The 24,250-nt window shown below is 39.1% G+C and overlaps 1 protein-coding gene across 2 annotated transcripts in view; it reads left to right on the top strand.

Annotated features, from left to right (window-relative positions):
- igsf3 (immunoglobulin superfamily, member 3) overlaps positions 1-24,250 on the top strand; it is a 90,704-nt gene that overhangs the window by 30,957 nt on the left and 35,497 nt on the right. For both annotated transcript variants that reach the window (XM_077728454.1, XM_077728453.1), the window contains 3 exons: positions 14,795-15,214; positions 21,017-21,403; positions 22,447-22,854. In XM_077728454.1, the coding sequence (XP_077584580.1) occupies positions 14,795-15,214; positions 21,017-21,403; positions 22,447-22,854 (1,215 nt within the window). The remainder of the gene's footprint in view (positions 1-14,794; positions 15,215-21,016; positions 21,404-22,446; positions 22,855-24,250) is intronic.

Below are 24,250 nucleotides of genomic sequence, written 5' to 3'. Positions count from 1 at the left end.
ATTCCAGAAAAATTTTCTCAGAAAAATATTTGTTTTTTTGCTAGTTTTTCACAACCATTGACGGGGTTAGATGTTCCATCCAGTTTGATTGGCTTTCTGGCACTGGTCAAATCATTTGATAAACATAATTAACAAATTTTCCGTTGTTTTGGGCATTTGAGTACTAAAATATTGATGAACTGTCATTAGCAGGATAGGCTCCAGAGGAGTGACCTGGGATCAAACACCCAACCCCAGAACTGTGAGACTGACGTGATAAACACTCTTCCACTGGGCTGTTACACTATAACAAAATATATTTTAATAACCTAAAATAAGAGAATCTTTTAGTTTTTGTATTTGCTTTTTTAATTGAAAAAATGGAGAACCAAAATAGATTATTTACTATTTCTCCTTCTATTTATGAAGAAAGTCAAACATGGTTCAAAACAAACATTTTCATTTCCCCTCTTTGATTGTTTAATTTACATATTTATTTACTCGTTAAATGCTTTCAGGCAAATATTCAACGTAAGGCCAGACAGTTTTGGAGGGGCCTTGTGTGTTACTGGCAGCATGACAAGGCATTGTACAATGATTAAAACACTGCAGCGTGATTTATAAGCTTTATTAACTCACCCAGACGCGCACACATGCATATATGCACAAAATTGGTCAGTTCTCCACGACTATAACTGTTCATGTCCTCGGGGAAGCTTTTAATTGGTCACAGCGCTTTACCATCTGGGGTTCCTGCGTGGTGCACTATTAACTTAATGGGAGCCATTGATGGTGATATACATCCAAATGTACAATTATTTTTCAAACAAAAATAATAGTTCTCTCCCTTTTTTAATTTTTGAAAAAAAGTTAAGCAACAGGAAATGTGATGTTTTCCATTGCTGTTTAAAAAAAAAAAAAAATTAACTTATTGGTTCCAGTGATAGACATCCAATCAAATGGCTTTTTCCCTCATGCCTTCAATTCATAGGATTTTATTTTTAAGAGCACTGCGTCCGTCATAACGTTGCCTGAGGCTCGCTACCTGCTGCCTGACTTTTTTTTCCTCGGTGCCGAGTTAAGTGACAGTCCCCTGTCTTCCTCCATTTTTTTAATGGCAAGCGGAAGACAGGGAATTGTCTTCCGCTTGCTCGTTTCAAATTTCTAGACATTAATAAATAATTTCCTTATAATTTTCTCTCATTGTGTGTTTCCTCACATTTTTCATACAAAATTGGGACACATTGACCAATTTTAAAGGGTTTAGTTGGCAGTTGTGTGAAGACCGCGGAACGAATGAGAGAATTTACATATAAAGTAAACCTATTTTCAAAATTTTCCAGTTACGAAAAAAGTTCTGGAACCAATTAATTGCCATATATCGACCTTATATATTGGTCTATCACTATACCGTACAGTAATTTTTTAGTCAACTTCTCAAAATCAAAAATTGTTGTAGATTCGTTTAATTCTTTATCAGTCGTTGCTGAGTCCTGACATTTGTAGCATCATCGCATAGCTCTGCACACTTGGTAGTCCCCTTGCACATTGGCGCAAGCCTTGGAGTAGATGACGTAATTGGCGTCTTGGGATCTTCCAGTTTTTTGTGTGTGTTTGCATTCTTGGATGAGTTTTGGTGTGACAGTTTCGGCAAAATCCCAAATGATTGTAGAAGCTTAGGGACACGGGGACATGGAATACAAACATTGTCTGACAGAGCAAGTTGCAGCTGGTAAAAATGGTGAACCAAGGGGTACTACTGTATGTGGTGCATTTTTTAGGCATGGAGAATAAATCTTTGATGTTGTGAAGGATTTGAGTCAACGATAGCTTTGCGTGCAGCTCTAGCTCTCGCGCTTTTAGGAAGATTTGTCTTTCATACTCCCACCTTTCCATGCCATTTAATCTCCCATTTACTCTCCATCTTCCCAACATGTTCAGTCAACCTCATTTCCTGGCTGGGCCTCACTGAGAGGTAACATCATAATTGTTTATGTACCTGTGCGTGTTTGCACACGTCTTGTTAAATCCCCCCCCTTGTGCTTTTGTATAAATATATTTGCATGTCTTCTCACTGCGAATCCCCACCTTATCGCAGCTCTCAGCCTTATAAATCCACGTCGGCGGTTTACCTCTACAATAACAAAAGCATAACGCTTCATTCTTTGCCCGCCGTAGGCTTCGCGCGACTTCCACTTGGTTCTTTTGTTACACCGTTGGATTGTGCTGTTCAATTAGGAAGTGGACTTTTGTGATGCTCCAGACTCGAGCCATGGACACGAGTTTTCTGAGTTCAAATTTGATTTATGAAAAATTCAACAATAAATGATTCAAATTCTACAGAAGATTACCCAAAATCAACAGGCAATGACACATATAAATCCTAAACTCAGCAAGGAATTGACCCAAAATGAACCAACGGAAAGATAGATCAGTTAAACAAACAGTAAAAACGGTCTGTGAACGTTTTCTTGCCTTTATGTATAGATAATAACAATAATATAATAGTAAAATAGGTATATCATAGATGAACAAACAATTACACTAATCTCAATCATAATCTGTGATGAATCCACAATTAAAATAATCCTTTATTGCAGCTGTATCACTGATCTGCTCCTGCTTGGTTTGCTTTTAAAGCGTGATAAATACAGTGAAAGCTAGTCAAGATGAAATAAAGTGCCTCAGCTACCGAGTTCTAATTCAGGATCTAACAACAGAAGTTGCAAATCATAATTGACATGTCATGTTTCTATCCACGCTCAGTTGATCTTTGTACAATCTGAGAATGAAGAATCGTCATGTCTTTCTAACAGACTTACTTAGGCAAAATGCTTAAAGCGCCATTAATTTCACAAAGTGTGAAATCAGGCGGCAAAATCTAGACTCACACCTGCTGAATCCAAAAACAACCAATGTGACATCACAAAGTAATGCATTTTTTGAACAGCTTCATCCACACCAGGGTTGGGATGGTGCTATTGGCTGCTGATGGTGCTAGATTTTCAATCCTTATTGACAATGGTAGAAATATTCCACTCGAGCCACCGGGCCGGATTGCATTTTATGGTGGAATTTTTGGCTTGTCACTGTTTGTTTAAGAAGAAGATGCACTGTGGTTGAAAAGTAGTGCCTTTTGTCATTTCCAATTATTCACACTGTGATATGGAGGGAGTATTATTAGTATCACCAAGTCAAAGGGCCACATTTGATTTGGATATGCATTTAATCGACCATCGCTCCACGCAAACACGAAAAGACGAGTAAATGACGTTCGTGTGTGTTTATTATTGACTAGAAAATGCAATTTCTGAAGAAATTGCTTGAGGATGCTTTGCACAGCCATGGGTCAGATACTGTAGATTTTCAGTCATTTTCTATTGATTTTTGGGACATTTTAAGTCACTTCCTTGTTAACTAATCTGGTGTCATTACCTGTGCTAGAGGGCCACTTCATTTAGACTGGGAGGGTCTTACAAATAAATTGTGTTTAGTAAACATTTATTAAACCTCAATTGCTGTTAATGGCTTTGAATGGATGCCTGTCATTGTTGGTACAGCTCACTTTGTTGTCACTTCTTTTTTAATTGTTTTCTCTTAATATACACCAAAGTGGATAAAATAATTACTTATCATATTTATACCATGTTAAAATAAATATTTAATATTCCCCCTTTTATATTAAAAATTGTGCACATTACATCAAATGGTCGATGATTTGGTTCACTTTTCTTCATCAATGATTTGATTAATTGTAGCAGATGTGGATGAACTAAAATTAGTGTTTGTTTAAAAAAAAGTCAACAACAACAACATCATTCAAACAGTTGAACCAGGAGCTAATTTGCCTCAGTCTTTCTCCGATTAATCCATTCCACCACAATGCATTTTCACCTTCAGTTTGCAATAGGTTCTGGCATTAAGTCTTGTGCTTTCTTTTTGAGTCCGTTGACTTTTCACCCAAGACCTTTTCAAATCATTATAATACATATCTATAATCAGCTTTTAACTGCAAGCATTTTATAGTTCGTGCCATGCTCGTCTAGTGTATATTTTGTTGATTGGTTTGACCTTCAAATATGCTTGTAATAGGAATATGCAAGCATGACTTAAGTCTGCCATTATTTTCACCTTCAAGTCACTTAAGTACAGTCACTGCGTTTTTACATCGACCTGCCTTTCAATAATCTCTTAGGTGAGCATAGGGCGACGTTCACACCGGAAATGTGTGTTACGTTGAATTCTAATTTTTGTGTAGCTCTTCATATTGCACTAAAATGCTCTTGTGACGTCACATGCATGCCCAGTGACACTGCTGATACATTTTCATGTGTTGCAATTATTCATTCCTTCATCATCTGTTCCACGCATCCTCGCAAGGCTTGCGGGGGTTGCTGAAGCCTATCCCTGGCAGATAATCATTCGCATTGACAGTCATAACTCATGCAAGTGAACCACTACAATATCAGGTGGCTTGTTGAAATTGTATGTTTCTGGCCTCGGCCATCATGTTTTTGTAGCAAGATTTGAGGATTTTATGCCCCCTGACCGTACATTTTCTTTATGTCCATTATCTAGAATGCACTTTTGATCACAATCGTCTACTGCTTCAGGTGTTTTGTTGAACAGAATTGGCGTTTTCACTTTTTGATGTACAGATTAGATGTGTACAAATGTGTTTATAGTACAGAGTAGTACTGTTTGATAGATATCGCTAAAACGATATAAATCTTTCTATTGGAATTTTATAAGTCTGTCATCATTATTGCCATTATATACACTTGTTTTTGCATTGCACAATTTGCACTGACTTTAATGGGATTCCACTTGCCAACAAGCAGCCATATTGACTTTCGAGTTAACAAAATATCACTCCACCTCTCTCTCCATATCTAATTTAGAATTAGCTTGAATTATTTTTTTCCACCACCAGGTTTTGAACAATTGTAAGATTTTTAAACCCACGTAGGCCCCGGGGAGAACATGCAATTTCCACACAGACGTAGTCAAAATGAAAAGATCCTAAATTTTGAAATAAAGCATAAATAAAGCATGACGACAGAATGTATTATAGCGACATAACCCTCCTCACCCGGTTAGTTTTCATCGGATTAGAATTTTCCGAATGAGGTGTGTACATGATCAATTAATTTGAATGAATTGTACCATTGAAATGTAGCCAATCATTTTTCCATCTGGCTGTGTTGCTGTATTTATGGACTTGAATAGATGGTGTGTTTGGAGGGTCCCCTGCTAGCTTGTGACATGATCACCACAGGGATTTTTCTTTGCCTACGCTTCTTGCACACAAATGGTAATGTTTTTACTCGTCTTAAGATTCACCTCAAATACAAAAACGGTTCACAGTGGTATGAAATGATTAGTTGGCTGCAGAATATGTATAAATAGAATAAAAATGTTCAAACTGCGTCGGAGAAAGTCTTAACTCCAAAACTTGAGCAAGACGGAGGAGCAAAGAAAGTCACCAAAACAGTTACAACATTTTTAGCTTTTTCTTATTTTAAAATTGAAAACTAAAATCTTGCAAAATTGGCAGTGATCAAATGATACAAAATAAAAACAATCACGTTCTATAGGGTTTACCTTTTTTTTTTACTGTGAATCTGCATTTTTGTGTGCATTTTTTAAACATTTGATTTTATGCAATGAATTTAAAAATAATCTTTAATTTATTGATCATTTTTTCTTTAATGCAAAGACCCATAAATAAATAATATTAGGTTACGAAAAAAATTTACAATAGTCCCCATTCAAAGTGGCTCTGACTTCCTTACTTATTTAATTGAAATCATAGGCTTTCATCCCAAAGACTATATTAACAGTTTGCCTCTGAGAATCTAAAAAAAATCTCCCATAGGGTAAAAGTTGGGCAATTTTAAAGTTGCATATGGTAAACGGCCCAAATGAAAACAAATGGATCGACGACTGTGCTTAACAAATGAGGCGCTTGCAGCTGAAAGTTCTCATGCATAATACAAAGTCTGATTAATGAGCTTTCACAACACATCCAATATTTGCAAAATGGGAAGAAATCTACAAAAGTGCTCAGAGATAAGAGATCCCACACAAGGTTTTCACTTTAGAGGTCTTTCATTAATGGAGGTGGAGCTCAGAGGTGGATGAAGAAAAGGCTTTTCATTTCCTAAAAAGGACACTGGCTTGCTCACTGGCTTGCTTGCTTGCTTTTTTCTTTTTTCTTTCCTGGTGTCACTAGGCACTCATCTTTCTTTAGTCTCTGTCCCATTTTCTCCTCACTGTGGCTTTTTCAGTCTTGTAGCTCATCTATGCCCAATCATCACACATTTCTTTGTCCTCTTCCTCTATCGGATTGTCCTCTTAATTCATTGGCTGCCCCGTGAAAGCAATAGACGTCCAATCAATTTGTGGTGGGTGGTCTGACGGCGATCGGATGAGGGTAAATCGATAAAAAAAACAACTGTAAATGGATTAGATCTTTTTTGTTGCTTTTAAAAAAAATTACAAAAATATTTTGAATAAAAGACTAATTGTAAAGTCTGTGCTGCCACTGAATTAGCAAATGTTAGAATATTATAATAAAAACAATACAATTGAACAAAAGATATATTTGGACAACATAAATCTTTAAAAAAACATGAGAAAATAGTAAAACATTAAATAATTAGCCTCTATCAACAGCAATACATGTCCAATCTACTAGAACAGATCAATTAAAAAAAACAGTACAAATTAATTTTTTTTTGTTTAAAACATTTTAACTACGGTAAATAGAAAATTTAAAAAATCTCATTTACTGTTGTTTTCCTGACCCCCCCCCCCCCCCCCCCCCCCCCAATGTTAGATGAGAAATAGAAAAATAAAACAAACATTTTAAAAATAGAGAATCATCACTGCTTGGTCTTCCCAGTCGAAATGGTTTGAGCGTATATTTTCTCAATTGCAGTCATTGTGTCACTAAAAAGCCTTGAGGGTTTTCAGGTAAAATAATAGAACCTGTCTAGTGTGGATGGGGAGCATTGATTAATACTGCCCTTTTACCAGAAAAATTATCCCATGGAACATTTTGACAAGATAAACCACCAATTATCTCCTTTACATAATACGCCCGTAACCAATTATATTCATCTATTACGAGGGGTCTGTTGTAAGATAATTGCGTGAAAAAAGACTTGAGAAGAAGCCTTAAAAGGCAGCGTTTCATCCAGGTTTCACAGAGTTGCTCTGATCATGAGCTTTGTGTTGTATTATGGATGGAAGCCCCACTGAGGAGCGAGGCAGCATGCTGCCTGCCGCCGAACTCCCTGACCCGGTCCGTCGCCCTAATTTTCATCTCTTGTTTGCCCTGTAATAGAGCATGATTCTGGATTTGTCTTGTATCTCAAGATAAAGATTTGCTCAAAATTTTACTCGTATCTCAAATTGCTCATATGTCGCAGCACTCGTATGTTGAGGTACCACTGTACTGTGTGTCATAGTGATGAGTCTATTTGATGCTCCGTATCATTCACTTTAATAGTAACATCATTTGTCATTTAATGGTTTCATTATTTCCACTGGATGAAAAATTCTGGCAGTGGATCAGTATCGGCAAAACAAGTCTATAAGAAATCGAATTCGATTGTAAGTAAAAGAAATTTGCATCGAGACTTTCTTACTTGTTGTTTTAATTCACAAGGTCCCGCGTTGGCACATCACAGTGGTGCCAACTCTAACTCTAGTGCCGCTACACCGACCAATGGCAGCCTGGGGTTGTCACATCAGTGCTGTTGGCACATCAGTGGCGCCGGCACTCATTCTAGCGGCACTGCATCGTCCCATGGGAGCCTTGCGTTAGCACATGTCTGTGTTCGCAACATTACTTCAAATGCACTCCATTGACCAATGGGAGCTTAGCGTTATCACCTCACAATTTGGGTATGGCTCTCAAGGAATTACATTTAAAATATGAATTGTTAATGCTATCTCGGTCCAAAAGGGTCCCGACCCCTGATTTAGAGTGTTCAGCTAGCCACGTTGCATGTTGTTGGGATGTGAGAGAAATCCAAAGTACCTGGAGAAAACCAGGGGAGAACGTGCAAACTCCACAAAGGAAACTTCGGATCTGGGATAAAACCCTCGACCCCAGAACTGTGAGGTTGACGACTTAAACACTTGACTGCCGCTTTTGTCCTCACATTTGAACTATTGAGGCCCTTGATCATGGAGTGACTCTCAAACTTGGAGGGTTTGAAGGATGGTTAAAAATGGTGACAGACGTAAGCAAGTTCCCCCGTAATTGTGTGGCGTCTTGACCCGCTACGCCTGCTTGACTCCTTCCCGCCTCTCGCCACTTGTATTGCTTCTCAGCAAGTAATTAACAAGAATTGCCCCGCTGCTTTTGCCAAATGGCCGTTTGCGTTGCACCAACACACTGACACTTAACACGCCGCTACGCTACAGAAATCGGCATGCGCTGGAGCTGTGGCTGAACATCTGCTGCTTTCGCCTCCTGTTAAGACTCTTCTTGCCAAAATGGACTCATTAGTCAATTGAGGCGATATTTTAGAGGAGATAAAACATTTAAAGAGCGTAACTTGCTTAATTTGTTTGGATTGACAATACATTCCACATTCTTTTTTAGTTCATTTCAATACTACTGTAGGTACCAATGTGTGCGTGTATATGTGTGTACATCTGTTAGGAGTATTCATAACGTATACACATTCCTTCTCATCTGAGTTTGTCTCACTCAAGCATAAATAACAAACTATTATTTGGTCTTTTTGATGGACACAAAAACTGTCAGTCCACCATAAATCTCTCTCGCTGGTCTACCTCATCTCCATTTTTTAGGCTTTAATCTTTCCTCCTTGCCGTCAAGCCTGTGAAGTGAGCGACGCTCGTCATTGCTGGCGCTGCCCTTTTATGTCTGTGCGCATGAGGATATGCTAGTGGGTGGGTGAAGGACACAAAAACAGCATGAAACAAGACTTTGGTGGAGAAAATAGACCATTACCCAATGCGACCTGCATATTTCATACATACCTACAAACTTCTTTTGGACAGTTTGTACGCTGCATTTCGAACGATGACAAATGAGTGCAGTGTGTGCTTGAGCTGTACAGCAAACTTGATGGCTCGGCGACATATGCACTGTTTGATGTGGAAACATTTATTTCGTTCCTGCTATACTGGTTTGATGTAGACAAGCAGTGTTTTGAGCAGCTAATTAGGAAGCAGTAGTGTATGTCAGTGCCTGTAAACCAGTCTTTACTTTTTGTAGTGAGACCATAAAATATTTAAAGTGTTGTTGTGAAATTTAGCCGATGACCAAAATGGATTGGGCATCTACTGCCGTCAGTCACACCACAGGTTAATTATGTTTTTATTTGACAGCGACAAAATTAACTGATTAACTGCTGTTGACGGATTTAGATATCTAGTGCCGTCAGTGCTTCTGAAACATTTATTATATACAGCCACTTCTTCCACTTTAAATCAAATAGATGTCCATCTTTGTCAAATGCAAACAGTGAGTTAAACATCATGCGCAACAGTGATTACATGATTAATTGCGTTTAACCACATGGCAGAACAACATTTTAGTGCGGGGCAACAGTCAGATTAAACTAGATTATTCACAGTGGGATGCCATGTGATTATTTGCGGAAAAACATGCACTGGTATTGTGATTACTGCAATTTATTCCTGTCAAACACTGTGTTTCAGGGCAATCATCTGAGTAAATGCTAATTTGTATTGCTGTAACGGGTAACCCAAATTCGCATGGGGTCAAAACTGCGATTAACTGCAATTAATCCCATCGCCCCAACATTTTATTTTATTTTGGTTGCTATTTGTGGGATGAAAAACCGAGCATTTAATATTAAATCTATTACACATTCACTGTTGTAGACAGCAATAGAACCTCAAACCTTGTGAACTGAAAGTTATTTTGTGGTGGTAGCTTGTGATTAATCATGATTAACCACCGGGTTATCAACGCGTTAATAGCGATTACGGTATCTTGTCGTTGCCAGATCCTCATTTTTAAGAGAGACAGTTAATACACTTAACATTTTAGAAATTATAATGTACTAATTGTCTATCGCTGATTATTATTTTTTATTTATTAACTTTATTTATTTATGTCTAAAATGTATTTTCCTGCATCTGTATTCTCACCCTCTAGCTACGGTCACAGTGAAATTTCCCGAATACGGCATGAATAAAATTATCTAATCTAATCTAAAGCCCTTATCAACTATAGCCGTCTAATCCATTTGCCTGGGAAGTTTGGCAAGATGGTTTGAATGTCGATCTTTGTCAATAGCAGCCAATGAGTGCACACAAATTTTGTAACGGTGTCGTCCAACTTTTCTCAATACTATGATAAAGTGCATGTTTGTGGCCAGGGATGCCATCTCATTCTGTTCCTAATCCGCTCCCAGATTGAGGTCAGCGGGGCCATCGCAAGATCTTCACAACCTTAGTGTGACCCACTGAATTGCTGAAATTCTCTTTGATCTGCTCTGATTGGTGTGCAATCCCAGACTGATCTCTGTCCAAATCTGATTGGCCCAATCTGACTGCTCTCTAGTCCCCATCTTGAATGTTTCAGCCATGGGCTCTGAAGTATATCACTTTTTGTAGAGAAGTTCACAATGGATTTAGATGGCTAGAGGGGCAGAATATTTGTAGTAAGAAACCCTGAGCATCATGTGGGAGAGTTGCCATGGCGATGCGGGGTTGTAGTGTAGGTGTGTTGTTGTGGTAACAGTCTCAAGCTCAGATGGCTAAGTCTTTTGGAGCAGTCATGTATTTTTTTCTTTTACAGCATCATATTAAAAATACAGTAGTTTTAGCTGCAGTCTCTTTTGTATTCTGAAAATAAGATCTAAGAATGATACCTATTCCCATTTGGATCCTGTTGTTTTTTTGATGTAGCCTATTTTAAAGAATGGAGATACACAATGAATACCCAAGCGAAGGGATAAACTGCCTCTTTTAAATTTCACCAAAAAGATTACTTTGTTCAACTGTCGTGGTTGTTTAGCAAATGTGCTGGTTTTATTTTTACTTTTATTTATTTTGTTCATTTTACTACATTCTAATGTCTATTTTTTTTATTTGTGTCAATCTTTACAGTTATTATTTTTCAAAAAAGATTGGACACATTGTCAATGGCACTAGAGGAGACATTATCCTTTTTTATTTAACTTGTTTTATATTTCATTCAGAAAATGAAATGAGTTGAGATTATAAAAAACGTGATCTACTGAAGCCGCGAATGTTGAAGCCTCGAAGTGGTTGAAGGATGACCGTAGTCTTTCAGCTTGACTAAAATTTGAACACATTTTCTGCTGGACTAGGGACTAGGATTCCTGGACGGAGTCAAAAGTTGTGTGCCTGTCGAAACTGTGCGCCCAGAATGTGGAAGATGCCTACTTTATTGGACTTCTGGTAGTGTTCACGCTGATTGGAGCTGGCGGAACCCTAGCCTACTGCTATTTTCAAAATATGTTGGCGCCACGCCTTGTAATGGAGAGGCTGCCACATTTGCTGGAATGCACCGATAAGGCTGTGGCATCCAGATGGAGATGTTCCGCAGACTGGATTCAGTAGGTGATTAGGTCAGTAGGGTCAACCTCAAGCTGGTTGTGGTGATTGAGCTCCTCCTTGGATGGGATTTTATTTGAAGTGCACGAGCATTAAGGCCTAAGAGTGGCCAGAAAAGGCGCAGAAGTTTGTCCATATGGATATCTTGGGATCAGAATGCAGACAACCATCACATTCTGTAGAAACATTTAAATTTTTGGCCTTGGCAGCTTTTTCTACTGAAAGGGAGTGCAATTCTGCTGCTCAGCTCCCACCATCTCTGTTCATCCTCGGCAACAGTGAACTAAACACATCCATACTGGACTAATAAACTTTTACGCCTTCGTATTCCAATCCTCCACTAACATTAGGAGGTCGTGCCCTACATGTTGCCATGTATTTATGGTTTCCCAATGAGTTATTGCTTCTGTTGTTGAGAATTTTTATTCGAGCCCTTCAATAATCTATCTTTGAAGAGGAATGAGGAGTTTCTATCTTGTTATTTTGTATCCATTCTTTATGATTTGGCTTTCATTGACATGGATAGACATCAATCCATTGAATTGAAGTATGAGTTTGGGTGGTGACATTTATAGCAAGGAATCAACTGTATTCGAGAGGCAGCCATCATAATTATCTATGAATTGAACACTGTTTCTTTAAAGGTGCTTGATTCAACGTTTCCAAATGTCTTAAGTCAGGCAGGTTTAATTTACCCCCATAAACGCTAAATGTGTTCATGTTGACTGATTGAAAACAGGAGAGGCCTAGCAACAACGCCTCAGTTCAGGAAGATGACAAGAGAGGACACCAACATGCTATTTAGTGTTAGAAACAGACATTGCCGGCAAAGAATGGCCAATAAATGAGGGTCAAAGTCGGCCATCCTCTAATGAGCTACTACCAGCAATTTGCTGCACTAGTTTAACTCAACATCATCTTTGCATCCGCTTCTCGCTCACCTCAAGTGAGTTATTATAGCAATATTTGTCATGGGTACAATGAAGCTTTTCTGCTGATATACACCTTTGTTGGTTGGATGATACAATTACTAATATGGGAATGGAAGTAGGCCGCCATTAATGTTTAGAGTGTAGAGGGAAGCTCAAACTGGCTCTCTTAATGGCTCTTACCGCTGGGCAAGCGCATTTCAGCCCAACCGAATTGGTCGGATATAATCCTTTCAAATTAGGGACCCGGAGCGATTAAGGAAGTCCTAAAAAAAAAAAGTCAATAAGTGGACTAGGATTTTAATCACAGTTGATGGGAGTTAGCTTATTTTGGCCAAAGTGATTTTCTATATTTATTCTTTTTCGAAACTTTCTACATTTTGTTCCATGCCATTGACAGTGAATGACATTGATTCCATTGGCTCACCCGCCAACCTAGAGTCTTAAACCAGCCTACCATGCATATTTTAGGGATGTGGGAGGAATCTGGAGTACCTAGAGAAAACCCATGCAAACCTGATAAAAACATGAAATCTTCACACAGCGAAGTTCAACCCTGGATTGAACCCTCGATTTCAGAACTGTGAGGCCAGCGGGGTAACCACTCGGTCACTAGGCCGCTCCATTACATATTACTACATTGTAAATTCTAAAATTAATGGCATATTAAGGCGATATTACTTCAAAACAAATGAATATTTTAAATTCTCCTCATTAACATTGTGTGGTTTTAATCATAATCATGCTCTGTGCCCCACTTGGACGTCTGCTGCCGTCACTGGCAGCTAATGAGTTAATAAATTAGACACACTTTGACTGCTTGCTTCAAGATTCTGCAACATTTCTTCTGATTCTTTTGACCTTCTCTGCCTATTCATGTATTCATGGCAATCTCCCTGTGGATGCTGAGATGTCAGCATGTTCAAGTTGAATGTGGAACAGACATCGACTTGCTTGCAAATCACATCTCATGGCTGTATGTCTATTTTGACAACTGTTACACATTGACTTACAGTAAATTTTCTCCCGTGTTCAATACGGCCGTACAGATTTTACAACAAGCTGCTGTTTCTTTATGGACAGAACACTTAAAATAATGGATGATTGTAACCTGGAATGGCTTTAGAGGATGTTAAACACTTCCTACCGGTCTACTTCCTAAAATAGATTTTTACATACTGTACCTCTTTGTTATGCCCGGAAAGCCATTTGGTAGTCAAATTGGAAGGCGGATGCTTCACTATAAGAAAGAAAAACCATGTGATTTCCCTCTGCTCAATGGGAGAGAAATATAATGGAAACATGTATGTATTATGGAAATGTATCAATGCACAATTCCACATTTCCAACTCTCAAAAATCTGTTTGTTTTTAGTGACATATTCAACATTGCACTTTTACATCATCCTTTTTCATATTACTCTTTAATTACACATTCACAGTTAAATAAATGTATTGACAAATTGATTTACCATAAAGTCCTTATTTTTTGTTTTTACTAATAAATCTTGAAACACAAAGAAATAACTAATTCAGGTTTAAATAGCTGCCTAAACAGCATTCCACATGCTTATTTCAACACATTACTGAATTAATGGACACCCTTTGTGTACATGTTCATATTTTTGATCGGAAGGTCATTCTTTTTTATCTGAAATTTCTCTTTTGAATCCCAATAACACATCCAAGTACATCTTCTTTCTAGCATTTATATGGCAACAAATTACTAAACAATTAAAATCTGGTCATGTTATGATTTTGAGTCTAATTTTATACAGTAGATACCGCTAATTATGACCAATTTAGTTCGGTCTAGAGTTTCTATATTGAATATTCTTAGTTTAATATGACTAAATTTAAGATATATTTTTTAACATTTTCTTGGTAAGTTTGATACTTTGGCTGGTCATAATTGTGATTTTTGTGGAAAAACCTTGTTCAGCGGAACATTTACAGTTTTTTTTTTTTGGGCACCAAAAACGAACTAACATACGTGCATAACATTTAGAATTGTGAGTTTTACAGTTCTTTTGATATGTTGCTGCGTTACTTGAACAGTTAGCTATGTACTTTGATTCATTCATATGTGATTATGGTTTGGTTTTTATGACCATTCAGATAACATGGTCATATTAAGCTGTATTGACTTTAAAAAAAAATCTATTTTACTATTATGCTTACATTTAGCATGAATGTATTCAATATAAATTCCTGTATAATTTGTATTTTGTAGTTTTTAAAGGGTGCATGTTTGTTTGACCCGTTGGGATTTTTATTTTTTCTCTACAGTTATCGCCGACTCGCTGACTGTCTCGTCCCCTGCCCAAACTCTATCCAAAGTGGAAGGGGACACCCTCCAACTGTCTTGCGAGGTGTCTCGGACCACCATGCAGCACACCCACTTGTCAGTGGGCTGGTACCTGAAAGCCCCTGATAACCTGTCGGCCCCACCTCAAGAGCTTCTCACTCTATCCAAAGACTTTGTGCTTCGCTCGGGAGGACCCTACCGCCAGAGGATGTCGGCGGGAGACCTGAGGCTGGATAAAACGGGCGCCACATCCTACCGGCTGACCATCCACAAGCTGCAGCCAGCCGACCAGGGCCTGCTCTACTGCCAGGCCGCTGAGTGGATCCAGGATCCCGACGGCGCCTGGTTCGCCATGACTCGCAAGCAAAGCGACAAGACCCCGCTACGCATTCAGCCCACCGGTGAGTCGAAACGCATATGTATACGGCCTGCTCGCGCTCGGCTCATTAACTGGCTTAAAAGGGCTTATAGGACCTCGGCGGACCTCCCACTGATATATTTGTGCCGCTTTGGCGGGGAACACTAAAGGCAGAGTCAATGATGTTAACAGATTTAAACGGTGCAAGTGTGCACAGCATGGGTCTCTCACCACTTTTGGAAATAGCAGGCCGATGGAAGTCAAGCCTGGGGCAAAAAATAGCACTGTTATTGGAAATGAAATTGAAATGATTGCAAACAAAGTAGAAAATAGTAGAAAGTACTAAAAATAGTACCTTAAAATAAAATGGGACAACAAAACCAAGACCGACATCCAATCGCCAACACTGGTGAATTAAAAACTTGACAGTAAATATTTTATTCATTTAATTTAAAAGTGTTTCATTTATGACATATTTCAATATATAAAATAACCAATTACCAATTTTTAGATCTTATCTCATTTAATTTTTGAACCGCTTTATCCTCTGGGGCAATTTAATTACATTTAATATGGATCTGACTAATTATTATGATTATCTTTATTTTCAAATGATTATTTTTCTAAATAATTTTTTATTTGAAAATATAAGTACAATTTTTATAACTATTTCAAACCGTATTTTTTTAAATCATCTATTTCTTCATTTTTAAAATCTTGATTTTTTTTGTAAATGGACAAAGAAACAGTAAGATTATTTTTCTTGATTTAATTTTTAAATTGAATTTAAAGAACATATACAATGAATATAATAAAAGCAAAATCTTGTTCAATTGAATCAGACGTTTATCAGTGTCAATGGCATTGTAACATTATCAACCGCGAGGATATCACGTAATCATCTGGATATATTAAAATGTGTTTTGTGTAGACGTTAATCAAGAAGCACTGATTTACACTGATAAGTAAACTAAGGAGTGATGACAGCTCGCCATTCATCTTGTCACGCCGCTCTATGCCTTCCTGATGAGGACAATCAAGTTTGCATTCTTGTCATTAATAAAATCAAACAGAAGTGACATTTGAAATCCCACCCTGTTTGTCTCCGAATAGGATGAGAACGAGCTGGGAAGCAGTACAAAGACATACACTTTTAGTCAAACTACACACAAAGATAGGTGATAAGTGGGAAACGCATGGTGTCAGTTCCATCCAGCAAGTCAGAGTTGACAATCAGAAGCAATTGTTTAGAAAAATAAAAAAAAATAAAAAATATATATATGGACGGATAGCCACTCACATCTTATTACATATTATCAATGACAATAATGCAAACTTTTTTAAACTACAAAAATATAACTTTTTAACAATATTTATATATTTATATATTTATATATATATATATATATATATATATATATATATATATATATATATATATATATATATATATATATATATATATATATATATATATATATATATATATATATATATATATATATATATATATATATATATATATATATATATATATATATATATATATATATATATTTATATATATATAAATAAATAAAATATTGTTAATTAGTTTGGATTATTGTCATTGATAATATGTAATAAGATGTGACTGGCCATCCGTTTGACAGCAATTAGAAAACGATAGAACAGCTGCATTTGTGAGGTTATCGTAAGGGACAGTACTGGGTTTTGGCAAAATCTGACAGTCTAGTCTATCCATTGTCAAATGGGGGGATGGCAAAACTGAGGAGGGAGGACAGTGAGCCAAGTCACATGATGGCCTGGCCCTTGATAATTTTCTCCGAAGTCGTCAACCCTCATATACAAAGACACCTTTATGACCGTTCAGCTCACTTCCCGGCCGAATCGACCTCTTCACCCTGTCACACTGACCGCAAGAAGTCCTTCTTTGTGCATCTACTGGAAAAACCCCCGTAAACAGCGGTAGCATTGACATGAGTATCCGAGCAGATCACACTGTGGCGTGTCTCCTCAAAGTCAATGTCTTGTAATTACCCTTTTTGGGCCTTTTTTTGGCTAGTTAGCTACCATTGTGGCATAGAGAATGTAGTTCATTCATTCATTAATTTTTAACTTATTCTCACAAGGGTCACGGGGCGTGCTGGAACCTATCCCATCCAACTATGGGCACCAGGCAGGGGAAACTCTGGATTAGTGGCCAGCCAATTGCAGGGCATGAGGGGACAGACAGCCATGCATGCTCACACTCATACCAAGGGGCAATTTAGAGTGGTGTACCAGCTTACCATGCATGTTTTGCGGATATGAGAGGAAAACTGAGCACCCGGAGAAAACTCACGCAAGACCGGGGAGAACATACAAACTCCTCACAGAAAGGACCGACCTGGAATCGAACCCTCGACCACAGAACTGCGAAGCTGATGCACTAACTACTCGTCCTGCAAAAGTATACTTGAATTGAATTTTTCCCCCAGTTTGATTTTACAATGACCACATAGTCATTTTCTGTTTTCCCCTTGCATAGTAATATTGTCACTTTTTCCCTTTGCTACCCCCACACCCGCAACTTGACTGAAAGGCATTTGGCTTCGCAAGCACCCCAGCAAAATTTGGCCTAGTTCTCGATTTACTTTTTTTTTCTGCAAGATATTTCCTCGTGATTAATTGTGGTGCGGTGTGAATAATTGTGATTGACTCACCAGCTGCTGTTGATGGGGATAGACACCCAATTGTTTGAACTTGAAGAGCTAGCAGCGAATGAACAAATGTAGAGTTCAAATGGATTGGTTGTCTCTCAGTGACAAACCTTAGAATTGCCAACGGCATTTTAAGAATTTCAAATGAATTTTATGTCTATCACTGTCAATGGCAGAGAATGAGCTAACAAGCGGATGTCGCCCCAGATTGCGCCGGCTCCCGGTAGAACGTGAACAAAGATATAAAGCACGTTTTGTCAGATGACTACCTGCGACGTAAGGGAGTAGACAAAAGAGTTCTCCTTTGTGAACCTTTAATCTATAATAGATTGAGGTGTTGTTGTTGTGTGTATGACAGCAAACACAGCGGAGGTGTGCTCGTGTTAACGCTGCAATCTGATTTTGGGAGATTTCTTTGTGTTTGCTCGGCACCAGACGAGGGGGAGGTTTGCCAAAGTTTTGGGGGCGATCGTGTCTACTTGCTCCATGTGCATATTTGACAGCAGCGCCTCCATTAAGCTACCATCATAAAAGATGGAGTACAAGACAGGCCCATCACTAACTAATCACCCATAGAAAGCTTCAAAGAGGCCATCTTTGGACCCATTCCTGTCCTCAAGACATTTTCTTTTTACCCGTGTTATTATTTTTTAAACCCTACTTTTTCATACTGCCTCTTTAGTGCACTTTACATATTCAAACTTTTTTTTGTTTGAGAGTCCTCATTTGCTTCAAGACTCTGAGGCCCATCCGACAAGTATTTTTAGTAATGATGTCCCCCATCTGATACAGTATTGCTACATGCCCTATTTTTGGGGTGTCAGATGGACATTGTAGTATTTGGTGAAAATATCAGATCCGATGAACTAGTCGCTTTTAGTTTTCAGTACCATTGTGTTTTTCGGCTCCTGTAAATCACCTCACTAGGGAAATATGTCCGCTGAGTGAGAGACGAAAGAGCAGTAGGCTCTTTAGAACCTAATAATAGTATCAGACAATTGTTTAATCTTTGTAAACAAAGCATTTGTTGAGGGGTACCAACAGCACCACAATTGATCACGAGGAAATTATTATAAAACTAAAATAACATTTTTCATTTACTGATTACATTATTTATGGCATTTTAATGCTAAAAAATAAGCATCTGCAGCTGACCGTATTGGATCGGTAAAGGTATTAAATTCATTCATTATCCAAGCCATTGTTCCTCACAAGGGTTGGATCAGATTACTGTATCAGAGCCATGGAGTACTAAGGGCACATTGTCAATCAAGGCATTGTTCCTTTTTTCCTTTGTGCTGAATCAAGAAAGCATTGTCAAATGACATGCATATGAATCCAAAAATATCTGTCCACCCATGATCACTTTATCCTTATTCCAAACAACTGTGAGAAAACCTCTCACATGGTGACAAAATATACTGTAAAACTGTGTCACCACAGCTTGAGTGCTAAGCCTGAATACTAAAAAGAAGCATATAGAATATTACAGGGCTTCTGAGGGCACAAGTTGACACTAAAATTGCGTCAGTTGAGAGAACACAGTAAACTGCGAGAGAATTAAAAAAAGAAAAGGTTGAGGTCACGGTGGGGAAAAATGCTGATTTTTCAGAGCGCTGGGTTCACACTATCCTCACCTCGGCTTTCACCCGGCAATAAAAAATACACCTAATTAGAATTCTCGCTCGCAATGTGACAGGGAAGTCAAGCGCTGCCTACTTCCCACTCACACGCAAAGTAAAGTTGCCGCTTGCTCGGCTTCCGTTTTTCCAAACGACGCTCACTCGGCGCGTACATGTATGTGCGTCAGGTTTGTTTGCTGTATTAATTTAGAGATGATGAGTGCGCTAGGCTTGGTGTCAGAAACAGCCTGCTTCGCCTCGCTGTCGGTGCTAGCCTGGAGCGATAATTACAACCACTAACATGCTTCCTCACAAACATTGGAGGTGGAAGTGTTGGCGGCCTCTTCGGAGGAGTTGAGCACGAATCATTGGTTGCCTTTGACGTCCTAGAGTTACACGTATATTCCATTTGAACTGAGAAGGCTGCAGTGAATGAACAAAATTCACAGGACAGGCATGAAAAGAGCCTTGTGATTGGATCCCATCATCATCAAGAGCACTGAAAGAGCTCCTTAAAGTGTTTAAACAGAATTTTCACAGTTCAAATGGCATCCAATGAGTTACTACTAAATATTCTCTGCTGTATTATTATTAATAGCTTTTAATTCATTCAGTCTTTCTTTTTCTAAGATGGTTATCCTCGCAATGTATGCCGAGGTGCCGGAGCATATACCAGGCAACAATGGGGACTAGGCTATTTTAAGCAAGTGAACTGAAGCGAACACCAACCTAAATGGTTTAATATAATTTTTGTATTGGATAACTTTATTCATCTCATATACAGGAAACTTTGTTGTCACAGTAGCAAGAGGGTGAGGATGCAGAAATAGGAAAGGCATATTAGACACATATACATACATATGCACATACATATATATAAGCACATTTACATACATACATACACATTGATGTACATGCATGCATACGGTAGGTCTTAACACTCAGCCATTTTTTTGTTAAAGAACCTGACAGATGATGGGAGTAAGGATCTGCGGAAGCGCTCCTTCCTGCAATGAGGGTGCAGCAATCTATTGCTGAAAGAGCTTCGGAGGGACTCCACAGAGTCATGCAGGTGGTGGGAGGTGCTGCCCATGATGGACATCATCCTGGTCAGCATCCTCCACTCTCCCACTTCCTCCACAGAGTGCAAAGCATAGCCCAGAACAGAGCTGGCTCTCCTGACCAGCTTATTCAGCCTGCTTCTGTCTCTGTCCATGCTCCCGTATTCCCAACAGACCACTGCATTAAAAACCCTGTAGATGCCACCACAGTGTCGTAAAAAAGTCATCAGTAGTGTCCTGCACACTCCAAAGGACCGTAGACTCCTCAGTAGGTTTATAGAGCACTCACTTCACTTATTGCCAATGTTCTTTGGCATTGAAGCTGAGCTTTCGAAGTCAGTCCACCCAGATTTAATGAGTATATCAAAAGATGTAGTTTGCCCCTCCCAGACTGGATATCTACCGTCGCCCGTGACAGGCAACAAATTAATTCCGACATCTGCTTTTGTCTTTGTTTTAGATCGCGACTTCAGCATCCAGGTGAGCACAGAGCGCCGGTCCTTCACGGCCGGTGAGCCGCTGGAGCTCCGCTGCACCATCGAGGCACAGAACGTCCCGGAGCGATTCTTCTCGGTGTCGTGGGTCTTCAGCAGCTCACCGGTGGCCGTGGTGGGCCCAGGCGCCGTGCCTGTCCTGGGCTCCGACTACGTGGCCCGAGAGGCGGCCGGTCACATGACTGTGCGCAAGGAGAGCCCCAACGTGCACCTGCTCAAGCTGCAGCGCCTGCGCCCCGACGATGCCGGCAAATACATTTGCCGCGTGACCGAGCGGGAAAAGACGCCCACGGGAGACTTTATCGACCGCAGCAAACTCTCGCGCAACGTTCAGATCACGGTGCAGCCGCTCAGTGAGTAATAATCCGCCAACGAGGCCACCAGCTTACTTGTCCTGTCCTTACTTGTCAATTACGCTAAGAATGATGACCTACTCATAAGAGCAATTTTGCTGCTATTCAATGTCCCCACCTTTCTTCTTGTGCCATAACAGATAGCCACTATTGTTAGCTATGAGTAAGTACAGATCAGATAATGCTCGTCTTATTCCTAATGTATTTTCCCTTTGAGTCAGGAATTGTAATGTAGAATGATGGTCCTTCCCGTAAAGAGGGTTGAAGCACGGGTGAGCAAGATAATGGAGAGCTTCAGAGTCTTGACTTAGAGGTTGAACTAACTGGCATGAAATGGAATGACAAAAGAAAAAAAAAAGGAAACCAGCAAAGACTTGTCATTTGGATGTAGCACAAAGTAGCGGTTAACACTAGCTAGCCTAACCTGATCTCATAAGCGCTTCCTGCAGAATGAATAACAATTGACGCAAGCCGGTGGAGGTTTTTGTCTTTCCTGAAAAAAGACCTTAAGTCATTCCATGCCTTTAACGGTGATAGATGTGAATGTTCATTCGCTGACAGCCATCTCAATTCAAAAGGATTGCAAAATAAATATCTTTTAAGGATGTAAATAGTCACAACATTTAATTAAAACTTGGATTGGTATAATCATATTTCACTGCCACTGACAATGAAAGACGTCTAATCCGTATGAACTGTGGATCTTAGAAGCGAATGCACGTTAGTTTATTCAGATTCAGTCAATAAGATGAGTGAACCAATCGGTCTTACTTTGGCAAATCAACAACCTCTGGTTCAGAAAGCATAACATCACTAGGGCACCTGTCACAATGATGTGCCTGGGGCCAGAAACTAAATCGCAATATCAACCTCTTACGCAGTCTCACAGGTTAGTCTTCTACTCTCGGGAACCGTCCTCGCGATTGCTTTCATTGCCCCTGGGCTCGTGTTCCTTTGGCTGTTTTAACACAAGCCGTGTGATTCGTCTTTTCTTTTGAAATCTGTGTGAGAAATTCACAAATCTTTTGCTTTTCTGTTTGCAGAAAGCAACATGACCGTCTTGTTGTCTAGCAATTCTTCCGAAGTTCTGGAAGGCAACGTGATGCAGCTGACTTGCTTGGTGCAGTCCACCGCAGGGTCGCTGTCTGCGGTTTGGCAGAGAACGGACAAACAGGGCGACCAACCCTCACGTGAAGTGGCCTCCCTGGACCGGGACGGCACCGTGCTGTACGGCAATGCTTACGGGGAGCGCTCCGGCTACGGTGAAATCCGGGTTGAGAGACAACGAGCCGACACCTTCTTACTCTCCATCTACAACGTCTTGCCCGAGGATGAAGGGCAGTACAGCTGCACCGTCAGTGAGTGGTTTCAAAACGGCACTGAAGCGGAACTCAGGTGGGAGAAGATTGGAGAGAAGTCAGACTTGAAGACGGTCACCGTCAAAACTGTCGGTGAGTTGTCGCACCAGTCACACGGAAATACTAAGAGGACTAGGAAAAACTTCAGTTATTCAGTCTGCAATTTGTCTAGTTCTGATTAAACAAACTTTGGAAAGTATAGCTGATCCGTTGAATCCCACTTCATGGTGATTATTGCTTCTATTGACATTGATAGACATCAAATCCATTCAAATTGGGGTGTCTGGGATAAATAATTGGCCATATATTGTCCTTAATGACAGCTAAAGAGTGAACAGAAAATATAGAAACACACAAAGACAAGTTGTACTATTGAGACAAACATGTTTTTGTTTGTTGTTTTTAGTTACGCCTTTTCATCGCAGTAGCTGTTCTTGCGACACCGACTCTTTTGTATGCAGGCCCGATTACACCAAAACCTTAAATGTCATAACAACAAACATTTACATGCAAATGACTATAAGGTTATAAACAAGAGAATTACATGAATAATTGGAAGAAAAGGGATTACAATATATATATATATATATTTTACTGTAGCAAATGGTTTGGTTCTTTGTGAAGCATTCTTAAGGTCATTTATTTTTTTCCTTTTTATGATAGACGTCTATTCAATAAATGTGTTTCTGCTAGACATCCAATTCATCGGAACGAGGAAGGTGGTAGCGGATAAATATTCTTTGATTGTTGTTTTTAAAAGTGATGGCGTGCTAAGCTTGAGCTATTTTAGCTAAAAAAAACATGAAGTGGGTACACATGATTTGCTTTTGGAAGTCCCACAAAACAATTGTTGCATACCGGCTCTGTCGCAAGGTCTTGAGTTTGACACCTGTGGTTTATATTTCCAGGCTTTGTGGGTTGCAAGTTTTTGCCACTGCATTTACAGTCGGTGTGTCCCATTACTTCTGTCCACATCTAGTCGAAGAAACCTCCATGGTTTATTCATGTACTGCCTCGGGCTGGAGAACTATTAGGACACTTTCACATACCACCTGCCTGCATATGTCAAGCCTTTTGCACTGACAATCATTATGCACACGGATGATTTGGAATTATTAGAATGGAAAAAAATGGAAATTTAGGACCAGTGTTTTTCACAGTGTGTGGGTCTGCCTTGAGTCAGTTCATAGTTACATTTTAAAATCGCTGAAAACTAAAATTTCAGCCACTCACTCACTCATTGAATGTGTTGGCTGCTATTGATGGAATCCATTTTGACTGGGATAGGCTGGCAGACATTCGTTCATTTCCCTTTCTCAGTCAAATTAGCTTAGATGTCTATCAATATCAATAGAAAACAACAAAATAAATCTGATTAAATGTGACGCTTCAATTAAGGACAGTTTTTTTCAATAAAAAATTAACCCTGTGTAAGGTTAAAAAATCTTAAACAAAAATAGAGTCAAAAGTCTATCTTAATTGCATCAAA

Source organism: Stigmatopora nigra, chromosome 11 (assembly GCF_051989575.1).
Source record: "Stigmatopora nigra isolate UIUO_SnigA chromosome 11, RoL_Snig_1.1, whole genome shotgun sequence".
Taxonomy (NCBI): domain Eukaryota; kingdom Metazoa; phylum Chordata; class Actinopteri; order Syngnathiformes; family Syngnathidae; genus Stigmatopora; species Stigmatopora nigra.
Note: the sequence above shows the minus strand (reverse complement) of the source record. Positions and strands in the feature narration are given on the sequence as shown.